The 13047-nt window shown below is 39.0% G+C and overlaps 2 protein-coding genes across 4 annotated transcripts; one reads left to right on the top strand and one right to left on the bottom strand.

The window, feature by feature from the left end:
• Nucleotides 1-503: 503 nt before the first annotated feature.
• Nucleotides 504-2163, bottom strand: LOC126797527 (pentatricopeptide repeat-containing protein At2g36240). Its single transcript, XM_050524164.1, has one exon. It carries the CDS (start codon nt 2045-2047, stop codon nt 608-610), a length of 1440 nt encoding a protein of 479 aa, XP_050380121.1. The 5' UTR covers nt 2048-2163; the 3' UTR covers nt 504-607.
• Nucleotides 2156-5680, top strand: LOC126797528 (1-(5-phosphoribosyl)-5-[(5-phosphoribosylamino)methylideneamino] imidazole-4-carboxamide isomerase, chloroplastic). 3 transcript variants are annotated; one of them, XM_050524165.1, is made up of 8 exons: nt 2156-2288; nt 2374-2435; nt 2532-2739; nt 3111-3196; nt 3301-3402; nt 3724-3857; nt 4702-4750; nt 5223-5680. In XM_050524165.1, exons 1-8 carry the CDS (start codon nt 2192-2194, stop codon nt 5397-5399), a joined length of 915 nt encoding a protein of 304 aa, XP_050380122.1. In that variant the 5' UTR covers nt 2156-2191; the 3' UTR covers nt 5400-5680. The 3 variants fall into 3 exon arrangements, with proteins under 3 accessions (XP_050380122.1, XP_050380123.1, XP_050380124.1); XM_050524166.1 differs by having other exon boundaries at nt 4702-4753; nt 4950-5364; XM_050524167.1 differs by lacking the exon at nt 3301-3402.
• Nucleotides 5681-13047: the final 7367 nt, after the last annotated feature.

Here is a 13047-nt window from a genome sequence, read left to right on the forward strand (position 1 = left end):
CTTGGAGCCTTAGGGAAATATATTTCGAAAGTAATCACCTTCAGTATCAGGAGTGAGAGCTTGCAAAAAGTTCTTAGCGTCATTGAGCATAGCAAGAAGGCCAGGGTTTCCATTGATGTGTCGACAGCACCACCAGGCCTATAACTTATGAAGCACAAGTACGGGTACGGGAACCTCCGAGGCAAATTGTTATGGCTGCCCTTCGTTTGGACCTCTGGCCACCGTAACCAATCTTGCTGTATTAATGAATGTATCTGATTGTAGAAACACATCCAGAGGCTAAGCATTGTTTTCGGTCCATCACATAATCATACAGATGATGAAGTATTCCCATTCCCATTGTGTATGCTCCGAATAGACTTCCATCATGCAGCATTCTATAAGCTCCATTATAAGCAAAGACTGAGCAGTGTGCATTTTAACTTGGCTTTGCTGATTGATTGTCTCCAAATCCCACCGCACCAAAAAGACTAACCATTTTATTACGGTTTCATGTTTCCAGCTTTCAACCACTGATACTAGTCTCTACTCTCTAACATGCCTGTCTTGCACTCAAGTCGTCAGTAAATATCATGTCTGAGCAAACTAACAGAAACTGTACACTAACTCATCCACCAACCAACCTATTATATGTAGCAAGATCAGGTATAAATCCCCTATCCAGCATCTCGTCTGCTACCACCTTCCCCTCCTCCTTTTTCCCTTCTCTTGAATACCCCAACGCCAAAATGGTATACGCCGTGCCATCTAGCTCCAAGCCTTTACTCGAAGACAACAACCTAAGTTTATCAGCTTCCTCAGTTCTCCCCAAATTGCAAAGATCTTGAACGACGCAATTAAAAGTTACAATATCAGGAACCATACCCTCTTCAAGCATCCTTTCCATCACTTCCACAGCTTCATCAATCCTCACTGACCTCCTCAAACCCTCAATCAAAGTAATACAAGCAATCAAGCTCGGAACATTTCCCCTCATCCACAACTCATCCACAACCTCCAATGCTCTACTCGATTTCCTCTTCTTACAAAGCACTTCAACAAGACCATAATAATCATACCCCCCAGGCACCACTCCTCTCCTCGAAAAATCAATCAACAGCTCACAAGCCTCCTCAACCCTCCCCTCCCTACAAAGACCATCAACCAAAATCTCACAAGTCACACTCGAAAACTCACAACCAAACTCAATCATCTCATAAGCCATCTCAATCCCATCCTCAAACTTCCCCTCCCTAAAGAACCCCCTAATCAAAGTATTGAAACTCACCACATTGGGACTACACCCCTTCCCCCTCATCTCCTTAAACAACTCCAAAGCCAACCCAAACTTCGAATTTCGACAATAACTACTAATCAAAATATTAAAAGTAAACACATCCCCCTTAACTCTATCCCTCCCCATATTTTCATAAAACCACAAAGCCTCATCATGCCTACCACATTTCACAAACCCATGAATCACAATGTTGTAAAGCACAACACTAGGCTTCCCATCAATGAGTCTCCTCATGGACTCAAACGCCATAACAGCATCATCCAACCTCCCAACTCTGCAATAAGCACTGATCGAAAATCGGAAAATAGGCTCTGTTCTTGGGCATGAGAAGATGCCATCGGAACAGGGACATGGGTTGGAAGCAATGAACTCAAGAAGAGAACCCAGCTCGGTGAAGCGGTGAGTGTTTGAGAGAGAGTGAGTCATCCATTCAAAGGTGGAGTGGTCGTGGCGGTAGGAGTCGATGGTGGAGGCCCAGTTGAAGACGTGGAAGTCGAAGTGGGTGAAGGTGGGGTGGTGGTGGAGCTTGGACTTGAGGAAATGGAGGAGGGTTTTGGGGGTGAGAGGTGGGTTTTTGATGTGGGTTTTGATGAAGGTGATGAGTTGGGTGTGGTTTGAGGTGTTGTGGTGGGAGACAGTGAGGATTGGGGAAGGTGGGTTTTGTTGGGGTTTAGGGAGAGATGGGTTTGGGATTGGAGAGAGTTGTGGTAGTTGTGATGGAGGCTTTGGCTCTAGTAAAGGTATCACCTTTGGTCTTCTGAACCTCCTCATTAGATTGACAATGGGATCTCTGGTTTGGTTTTAGACATGGTTTGGGTTTTATAGGGGAAGAGATGGTTTGACCAAATTGCCCTGCTTTTGTTATATAAAACAAGACCTGAAAAGCAAAACAGAGATGCCCCAAGTTGAAGCAGAATGAGAGTTGTGAGCCTCAGTCCTACTGTTTTTCAGAGCAGCTATTTACTTTTTGGGGCTAAGAAGCTTTATGGGTCTAGACCATCTGCAACGTTCAGTAAGTTTCTTGGTTCTGCTTTTGGTTTGTAAAGCTTTGTTTTTGCAATCATGTTATGGAACCCATTGTTATTGTTTGGTTATAGGGATTAGGCGAGTACCCATAAGCTGTGCTGTTCGTTTTCGACCCTGTATTGATATACACAAGGTATTGGAGATCTAAAGTTTGAATATTTTTGGGGACTTGATACTTACTGTGTATTGTTTGCATTTCTGAGATTGTTATGTGGGTTTTTGTGTATAGGGGAAAGTGAAACAGATTGTTGGATCGACGCTTTCGGATTTGAAGGAGGATGGGACAGCTCTGGTGACTAATTTCGAGTCGGATAAGTCGGCTGGGGAGTTTGCAAGGATGTATAAGGAAGATGGGCTTACAGGTGGACATGTGATAATGCTGGGAGCTGACCCTTTGAGTAGAGCTGCGGCCATTGAAGCTCTGCGTGCATATCCTGGTAGGTCTTTAGCTAGCTTCCTTCTTGTTATTTATTATACTTTCGCTTTTTATCTACCCTTGGACTTCCATGGATGCAGCAGTCTTTGTAGGGGTTATTCCTCATATATGCCGAGATAGTGGTTCTTGTTGTATTGTTGTCTTAGGTTCATTAAAATGTTACCTAGGATTGTGTGAGGTGTAGGAAAACTGATATCAAAGAGATGCCAACTTTTTCAAAAAGCATCATATTTCTCTTTATGCATTGCCTATGCTGAGATTAGTAGAGCATTGGGAGTGTGCTGTTTCACTTTATTCTCTATGGTTGATGGTATGTTTAAAACTTACAGATTTTCCTCTGCTGAACTTGCTGCGAGGACTGGTATTATCTAGGTGGTTTGCAAGTAGGAGGTGGGATCAATTCAGATAATTCTTTGCAGTACATAGAAGAAGGGGCTAGCCATGTTATTGTCACCTCTGTAAGTTTTGTTCTTCCTCTTTTAAAATTGAAAACCATGTATTCATTTTTAAAGCATCTAATATCAAGAAACATTTTTGTAAACTTGGCTTGGTCTTTGTGCAGTATGTATTTAATAACGGGCAAATGGACCTTGAAAGGCTTAAAGATCTTGTTCATGTTGTTGGAAAAGAAAGGCTTGTTTTAGACCTTAGCTGCAGAAAGAGGGTATGAAGTCAATCCAGAATTAATAGCCCCCGTGTCCTTTTGTTCACTTCCTTTGCTGGCTAAGCAGTCTCCTTGAGCAGTTCTTATTATAGCCATAGAAAGACTCACATTTTATGGTTGATTCTAGAACGTAGTGAATGTGTTGTGCACATATTATTAGAGCTATTGTCTTTCTTTGCTGAGTGTTCTTAGTCCCTGTTTATTAGTCTTTTACAATTAGCCTAATATGCAACTGTCACACATCCACCTGCTCATTAATATCTACTTTCGAGTAGCTGTTTATATGTGGACCTTATTGTGTATCTGGTGTTTCATGTACAGGAAGGTAAATATGCTATTGTCACAGATAGATGGCAAAAATTCAGTGATGTGTATCTTGACAAGGACATATTAGACTTCCTTGCCAACTATGCAGACGAGTTTCTGGTACATGGTGTCGACGTCGAAGGGAAAAAGTAAGTCATACTTATTGCCATACATGTTTTATCACCAAAATACCTACACTTACGTAAGTGTGTGGAAATGTATATATTCGAATAAATGCTCATGAAACCATTCCTTATGTGAAGCTTATGCAAAATCTCAGTTCTTTGTATGTTCACATTTTTTTTCTGGTACCAAGAACATGTAGTTCACCAATACATTAGAGTAGTTGAGGAGATTTGATGATTTCCAAATCTTAAATTACTACAGAGTTTACTTTTTATCGAGCAAAGCGTCTGTTCAGGTAGACAGTAGACCTATTGGCAATATGCATAGACCTAAGGTTTTTATTATTCTTTCAATTCTGAAGGATTGAACATACATACAGAGATACTCTCTTACGTCAGCTTCATTTCTAATCTCAAATTTACTAAAGTGCTATTCCTAAATGCTTAGAATGGCCATAATGACTGTATGAAGCCATTTCCAGAAGTTGTAATGCTTATTGCAGCTGATTTGAATATTGCTATAGGCTGGCATTCTGTGTCTTGAAATGTTGACTGATATGAGTGGCCTGCGTTGTGAAAGTATACATATCTTATGGCCTGATATTCATCCAGATGTGATTTTAGTCATAAACTTTATATAAGAACTGCGGCCGCTTTGTAGCTCAGTATCAAAATATCCTGATTTAGGAAGTTTGCAACCATAGGATTTGGCACTAGTAGTGTCCTATGCTGACAATTTGGAACATGGTATTAATATTGAAATTTCAATAACTTAAGCTGTTTTGTAGCTCAGTATTGAGATTTCCTGTTGTAGGAAGTTTGCTCTTTAATCGTCAAGATTATCTTATATTTGCTTTTGTATATGCAGACTGGGGATTGATGAAGAGCTTGTGGAGTTGCTTGGCAAAAATTCTCCGGTTAGTAACTTATTGCGACATATACGAATTCACTAACTGCTCATGTTTTACGTACTATGTTGGTAACCTGTCGGGAGTTCCCCTTGATCTTGTCATAGCTACAAAACGTTTGTTGCCTATTGATCTGCACATCAATATGTCCCACCAAACACAGAATACACGTTGAAACCATGCATGCTTCATAAATAGAAAACTCAAAAGAAAAAAAAAATTGTCATCCAACATTTGTATACCAAGTTGGTATCGAATGCTGATAAAAATTGGGGAAATGCCGGGTCTATGTAAAACTCTTTAGGCCAAAATGTGTGAAGCACTCCTGTTGTAGCCGAACTGTTGTCCTTGCTACTGAGATTTATAAATTGTTATTTTCATGCTATTATTTGTTCATTTTATTTTTTATGAATAAACTTTCATGCATTATAATATTATCAAATTTGCAAATTATTGATGTGCTATGTGATTTGGGTGCCAGATTCCTGTAACATATGCTGGTGGTGTGACGGTAGTGGCTGATTTAGAGAGGATAAAACTAGCAGGACTGGGACGTGTGGATGTTACTGTTGGTAGCGCTTTGGATATTTTCGGGGGCAACTTGCCGTACAAAGAAGTCATTGCTTGGCATGCTCAGCAGGGAGCATTGATTGTTTAGTATCTTTGTGGTCTGTTGGTGTGTGAACCTGTGCAGCATCTGAGAACAGTTGGTTGTGGCTTATATATCTTGAAATGGCGGGTTAATTTTAGTTATCAGTAACGTTGCATTGTCTGTAACTAAGTTGAACTGGAAACTTGGAACAGATTACCTTGTGAATCTGGGTTTTGAAGCCTGATTAGGATGGTGTTAGTACCCCTCAAAAGGTGCGTCCTGCGTGTTTGTTTTAATGACTAGCTCAATCAAGTTTTGCATTACAAGTTTAAATAATTTATTTATTTATTTTTGGGTATAAGCACAAAAGGGTTACTAGTGGGCATATTGGTACCGACTTAGTGTTAACCTGTAAAGATACTCATCCTTTTTTGGGCTGAAGTCTTTGCAAAAGAGGCTTCTATCTTACCACTACAGGGATCATACTAGATTAACCCTTGCAGGCTTGCAGCACACACCAATAAGCTTCATGAGGAACACGTAAAAGCCAGACAAAGTGAAGCTTCAGGTTTTTAATTGTGACTTGGGATGTGATGTTTTTTTTTTCCGATAATCATAGTAGGTTCAGTGGAGGTTGGCTGACATTTGTGACCAGAACAGGTTGCAAAAGGGAGATGTCTGCGTCTTTGAGCTCAATGACAAATGAGTTTGCAGTGTGATTCGGATGGATATTTGTAAAACAAGGGTACATCTTGTTAAGAGAAGAACAATTATGTATGCATTGTATTTTGTAGGATGTGTAATGGTATTATGGTTTAGATTATACCTTTGCCTTCAAGAAACCCTAACAGATGAACAACCACGCCATAGCTAAGAGCGCACTCGAACACTAGATAATATTCTTTGAGCAAAATGTGGATCATAGTAAAATTGTTGCCCTCTATTACGGTATTTTTATATATGCAAATTACTGATGAGCTATGTGATTTGGGTGCTAGATTCCTGTCACTTATGCCAGTGGCCGGTGACACCGTTAGTAGTGCTTTGGATGTACAAGGAAGTCGTTGCTTGGCATGCTCAGTCTTTCTATGATTTGTTGGTGTGCGAGCTTTGATATGTAGTGCAGACTTCAGTTTAATTAAAAAGCTCTTGTTGTACCCTCGAGGCTAGAAAAAACTTGCAACAGTGTTAATCGAGTTTGGAAGCTTGGTTGATGTTAGTAGCTTGAATAAAAGCTTGTCAAAAAGTGTTTTGGTTTCGGTGACTTGCTAATCAAGTTTTGCATTACGAATCTATGTATCAGTTTAGTTATGAAACCTTTACATTCTTGAAATCTAGTGAATAACAACCTTGATACAAGGTCAAATTTAATCAGTTTTGCTGATATCAAGTGGGAAGGGGGATGATTCCTACCCCCAAGGTCGTGGCGGCTGGCCTATAACAGTCGCACGGCAACCATGAATCTACTTTCTTGGAATTGTCAAGGAATGGGGAGATCCTTGACAATTCAAACTTTGCGAGAGATGTGTTCTTGCTGAAGCCAGTGGTTGTATTTCTCTTTGAAACCCACCAACATGAGGATTATCTTGAGGATATTAAAGATCTGTTTGGTTTTGATCATTCTTATTTCGTTGATTCTATCTTTATTGCTGGTGGTCTATGTTTATGGTGGAAGAATGAAGTTACATTAGATTTTGTATCTTATTCCAAATTTCATATTAATACTGTTCTTAAGGGGCCTGAGTGTGAACAAGGGGTGAAGATTAGCTGGTGGTATGGTCCACCTTATAATGAAGATAAGTGTGTATTCTGGGAACACTGGATGAATGTAACTAGGGGCTGCTATGGTGAATGGTTAATTATTGGAGATTTGAATGAGGTTCAGTATCACTTTGAACGTGAGGGAGGGGCTTGCTGGCCTAATCATCGTAGGAATTTTCGGATGGAATTCATGGATAATGGACGCCTTCTAGACATTGGGTACAAGGGACAAGCTTTCACCTGGGTTCATCAAGAGAATGGTGTTGTTGTCTTGCAAGAACGTCTAGATAGGGCTATTGTTAATAAGGAATGGCTTCTCAAGTGGCATAATTCTTCTCTTACGCATTTGACCAGGATTGGATCTGATCACAATCTGATTCTCTTAAGTACTAGCTCTATTATTAGAAGGGGAATGCCCTTATTTCATTTTGAGTCCAATTGGGCAGGGAAGCAAATGCTAAATTGATAGTTACTGATTGTTGGAAGGATGATGTTTCTATGTCTAATGTGGCCAATTGGGTAACTAATCTCCGAAATTGCAGGTCCAAGTTTATGTGCTGAAATAAAAGAAAGTTTCCTAAGTGTAATAGTGCTCTTCTTAAAGAGACTTTACTGGAGTTAGATACGCTATAGAAGATTAATCATTTAACCAGTGCGAATCGACAAGTTGTGTTGGAATCCTCTATTAGCACTTTATGGATGAGGGAGGAGCGTAATTGGCATCAACGCTCTCGCATACAGTGGCTAAAATCTGGGGATTCAAATACTAGATTTTTCCATTTATCTACTATCCATATGAGACAAAGGAACCATATCCTTGAAATTTTGGGGGCAAATGGTGACTGGATATGTGGTGAAGATGGTGTACGGATAGAATTTGAATCCCAATTTTAAAACATTTTCTCATCTGATGGTCATCGGAACTAGGGATTTTCTCTCAGAGTGTCTAGTTCTGTCACTACGGAGATGAATGAACAATTATTGGCTAATGTGTCTATTGAAGAAGTTAGTGATGCGACCCATCAGTTGGGAGCACTAAAGGCACCAGGGCTTGATGACTTTCCAGGGTTATTTTATCATAAGTATTGGGCTATTGTACATAAAATTGTTTGGCAAGCTTCTCATGATTTCATCAATGGTATTGTTTGTTTGAAGGAACTCAACAAGACTCATATTGTATTGATTCCTAAGATTCCCACTCCGGAGATGACTGGACATTTTCGCCCCATTAGCCTTTGTAACAATTCCTACAAGATACTTTCTAAGGTTTTGGCTAATAGGTTGAAAGTCATTCTACCTACAATAGTCTCGGATAATCAAAATGCATTTGTCTCGGGTCGCCTCATCTAGGACAACCTAATAATTGCTCATGAAGCGTACCACTACTAGAACTTGAAGAAGGAAGGGGAGAATCATGAGTTCGGTCTCAAGTTGGATATGAATAAGACATATGACCGTGTGGAGTGGGATTTCCTAGAAGCTACTCTTTTCTATTTTGGCTTTGATCCGAGATGGATTATGCTAATTATGTCTTGTGTTCGATCGGTTTCTTTCTCCATTGTTTTGAATGGCAAGCCAAGGAAGTTTTTTATGCCTACGAGGGGTTTAAGACAAAGGGATCCATTATCTCCTTACATTTTCTTACTTGTGAGCAAAGTTCTCTCTTGTAGAATCACTAAAACAGTTATGGAGAAGAATTTGGTGGGGATCTGCTTAAATATGGGGTGCCCTATTTTATCCCACCTTTTCTTTGTTGATGATGCCCTCTTTTTTCTTAAAGGTACTCTACTTAATTGTAGTATTTTACATGGCATTTTAATGGAGTATTGTACTGCTTCAGGTCAGCTGATTAATATAGATAAGTCCAGCATTTATTTGTCTCCTAACACACCTAGACAAATGGCTCTTTTGATGGGTGAGCTTTTGAATTTCAAGGAGGATTCTAATCTAGGTGTTTATTTGGGCTCCCCTCACTATGAGGTCGATTTAAGAGAGAAGCTCTTTCCTTTCTTAAGGACAAAGTCTCTACAAGGGTGGAGGGTTGGAAACATAAATCTGTGTCTTTGGTTGGTAGAGAAACACTTATAAAATCAATTGTTTTTGCCATCCCTACCTATCCTATGAGTTGCTTTAAGCTCCCAACTGACACTTGCAATGAGTTAAATTTCATCATTAATAATTTCCGGTGGGGAAAAAGTGAGAAGGGTAATAAGATCCATGGAAGAGCTGGGAGTTCATGGGGATGTCTATAGAAATGGGTGGAGTGGGGTTTCGTGTTTTTCGTCACTTCAACCCTACTCTCCTTGCTAAGCAATGCTGGAGGATCGTCTCTGAGCCGGAGTCTTTATGGGTTAAAGTCCTTAAGGGGTGTTATTTCCCAGATGTTTCTTTTGAGAGAGCTACTAAAGGGTACATAACTTCTTGGGCTTGGTCTAGTTTACTGGCTGCTAGAGACTGTTTAATAAATGAGGGATTTTGGCAGGTTAATGGTGGTGTCTCTATTGATATATGGCAAGATTAGTGGCTCCCTTTTCCTAATGCTGCTAGCATCCGTGTTATTGCTCATATCCCTACCTCCCCCCCCCTCCCCCCCATATTTAGTTAACTCTCTGATCAATTGGAGCAACAAAACTTGGGACCTTGGTGCTATTATGAATTGTGTTCATCCTCGGGATCTCATGCGTATTAGTGGTATTCCTATTGGTGTTGAAGGGGAAAAAGATCATTTCTTATGGTCTCACAATAAAAATGGTATCTATACAGTGGCCTCTGGTTATCACTGGTTACACCAAAGGGATTATTCCTATTGCTTCAATGGTGTGTCTACTTCACATAATGTTGACAGAAAAGTTTGGAAGGCCATCTGGAATATTAAGACTCTTCCTAAGGTTCAAATGTTTCTTTAGAGGGTCTTAAATGGGGCAGCCCACATTATGCATATTCTTTACAAGCGACACATCAACACTAGCCCTATTTGTCTATTATGTGGAGATGCAGAAGAAACATTTGAACATCTTCTTCTTCTTTGCCCATGGGTGTAACCAGTGTGGTTCTCCTCCCCACTTGGTCTTATAATTGACAAGCAAAGCATTACTACAATTGATCAATGGCTTATGCCATGTATCAAAAAGAGCAAGAATTCAGATTTTGATCTTACCTTAATCAGTGCCATCTGTTGGTGTATTTGGAAAGGTAGGTGTTGTTTTGTGTATCAGAGGAAGCCTATTTGTCTTGTCTCTACTATGCATACTGCCGTGAATTTGGTTAGGGAGTTTGGTACGGCAGTGACGCTCAAGAAGTTTAAAGTGGCTCATCCATGGAATCCTCCTCCTATTGATTACTACAAAATCAATACTGATGCCTCTTGGTTTCCCAACTGATCTGTTATTGGTGTGGTGATTAGGAACAATTCGAGGGAGATGGTGGCTGGGAGTTGTGATAGGAGCATCAATGGTTCGATTACAGAGGCAGAGGCTTTGTCTGTTCTCATTGGAATTGACCTTGCTGCTAGTCTTCACCTGCACAATATCATGGTGGATACTGACTCTTTGGAAGTTATTGAGGAGATCAAATTGAACAAATTGAAAAAAGGTTGATTGGAATACACAACTGATTATACAGCAGATCCGATCCAAGAGCTCTAGTTTTGCCGATGTAAAATGGGATTTGATTCCCAGAGAGGCTAACTGAGTAGCTAATGCTGCTGCTACGATTGGTTATGGATTGGTGGATCCTTTGCGATGGGCTAACTAGCCACCACCATCCCTCACTCTTGTCTTGCGCAATGATGGCCTTCCTTGCCCACATGCAAAGTAGTTTCTATTCCGGCGACTTTCGTTGGAATTTCTCTTTTGTTGTCTTCAAGTCGTAAAGTCTATTGCTATTCCTATATGGTATAGCTGATTGTATCTTATTTATTTTCCCTTGTATTGGGCCTTGTTGGGATGTTCTCTTAATGAATTTCTTCATTACCAAAAAAAGAAGAAGATAATTTGAATTAAATAACAAAGTAATTTAGGCTCTATGCATCATGGTTAAATACTAACTAAATCTGACAACTCTTGTATTCAAAGCCATTAATCGCAATAGTCATGCTTCCGTTTAAGATAATTTTCAACATTGGTTAGCCCATGCAAATAAAACTTAGTTAGCCTTTGGAAATCAAAACATAGATTATGTGAATACATTTAGTTTCCTACAATATTTTATGCTTAGTGCATACTAACATTCAAGTGATGCAACTATTTCATACTTATGCCTACTGAGATTAAACTAACTGTAATGTGTCTAGCTATAAGTAAAAAATTTATTGGCATAGATGGTCCTGCGCTGCAGTCTGTAGTTACTAAAACTAGGACTGAGTTCGGTACATTACCAATTCATTTTTGTCATTACCATCTACCAACCAATTGTAATTGGTAATGAGAAAATTTGTATCATTACCGACCACTTAAGCCTTTGTACCAAGTTTTTGATATACCGATATTTTCGGTTGGTAATAGGCCTCTACCAAGATATGCTATCGGCCCAATTAAGTTTAAGGCACAGACTAATTTCTTTGTTTACAAAAGAAATTTAAACAAACTTCATAGTTCATAGTTGAATTTTGGACCGAGCTTCTTAATACAACAATATCCCTCAAATGCTAATGCGATTACACAGTATTGTCCAACACTCCAACATCATAATATGAACAAATTAACAAATTCAAGGACTGATATAGAATAGTAACATTGATGACTTTAATCTCCTCTTGTGCTAGACATTAGTTTGGACTGAGTTGGAGCTTTAGACATTGGTTCTCTAAATATATATACCGATCACATATTCTGGTGTCGATCGACTATATTTCGAACTGGAGTTGTCGATCACCGAAGTGTCCACTAATGTATCATAACTTTTATATTAGATTTATAATAAAATCATCGCATTATGAAGCGACTATATGAAGGAAACTTCTCGGAATCGATCGACACCATCCGATGTGATTGGTATATATATTTAGTGACCATTTTAAAAATTTCATCCGATTCAGACCTCGTTTAATCGTCGAAATTTTCGGTAAACCAAAAACACCACTAATATACCCTAAGAGAGGACCCATTATCAAGATGCGAATATCGAAACCTGTTTACATATTCAAAATCACCTAATTTCTAATTTTTGTCATCAATCGTGGGTGGTCGCAACAAGAAAACCCATTTGACAAAGCTCCGGTCAATGAGGTTTTATTATGTCAAAACACATCTTTTTTAGTTAACCATGGGTACAGATGGTCAAACCATATTCAAAACAGACAAAAATTTTACAGGGTCCCTAAATATATATATCGATCACATCTATCGGTTTCGATCGACAATATTTTAAAATTAGAATTTTATTTGTGACTTTTTTTAAGAATATTTTCTAATAATTCTTTTATTGTTTCAAACCCTTAAATATGAGTATTATGTTTTTTTTCTAATACAAGCCTGTAAGGCCGGCCCGTTGACGAGCCATAATTTGAGATATATCAACGACTAAGATCAATATATGTAATAATAAATAAAAAATAAAAAAACTCGGTTTGTACGGTAATATAAACTTTCACCAAAACCATTACCATTACTGTCCAACTTAAAGAAATCGGTTCGGTACTACCTTACCGAAGTTTTGGTAACCGAAATACTTAGTAACCAACTTACTTAGTTCGGTTGGTAAGACTTGGTTCGGTTTTGTTTGGCTCATTTTTGCTACCCCTAAGTCCCTAACTAAAACACATTCAAAGCTGAAACAACATGACTTGATAACCTGTTACGTACATAAATCATGTATGAGTATATATATCATGTATTCAAATTTTCATGTTCAGACATGTCATGCCAGAAAAGTGCAAACTGCAAAGCATATGTGGATGCCCCCTGGTTATCAGCAGAAAATAGTACTAAAGAGCAAACTGGTACCATCTTACGTT

This window comes from Argentina anserina, chromosome 6 (assembly GCF_933775445.1).
Source record: "Argentina anserina chromosome 6, drPotAnse1.1, whole genome shotgun sequence".
NCBI classification, from domain to species: Eukaryota; Viridiplantae; Streptophyta; class Magnoliopsida; order Rosales; family Rosaceae; genus Argentina; species Argentina anserina.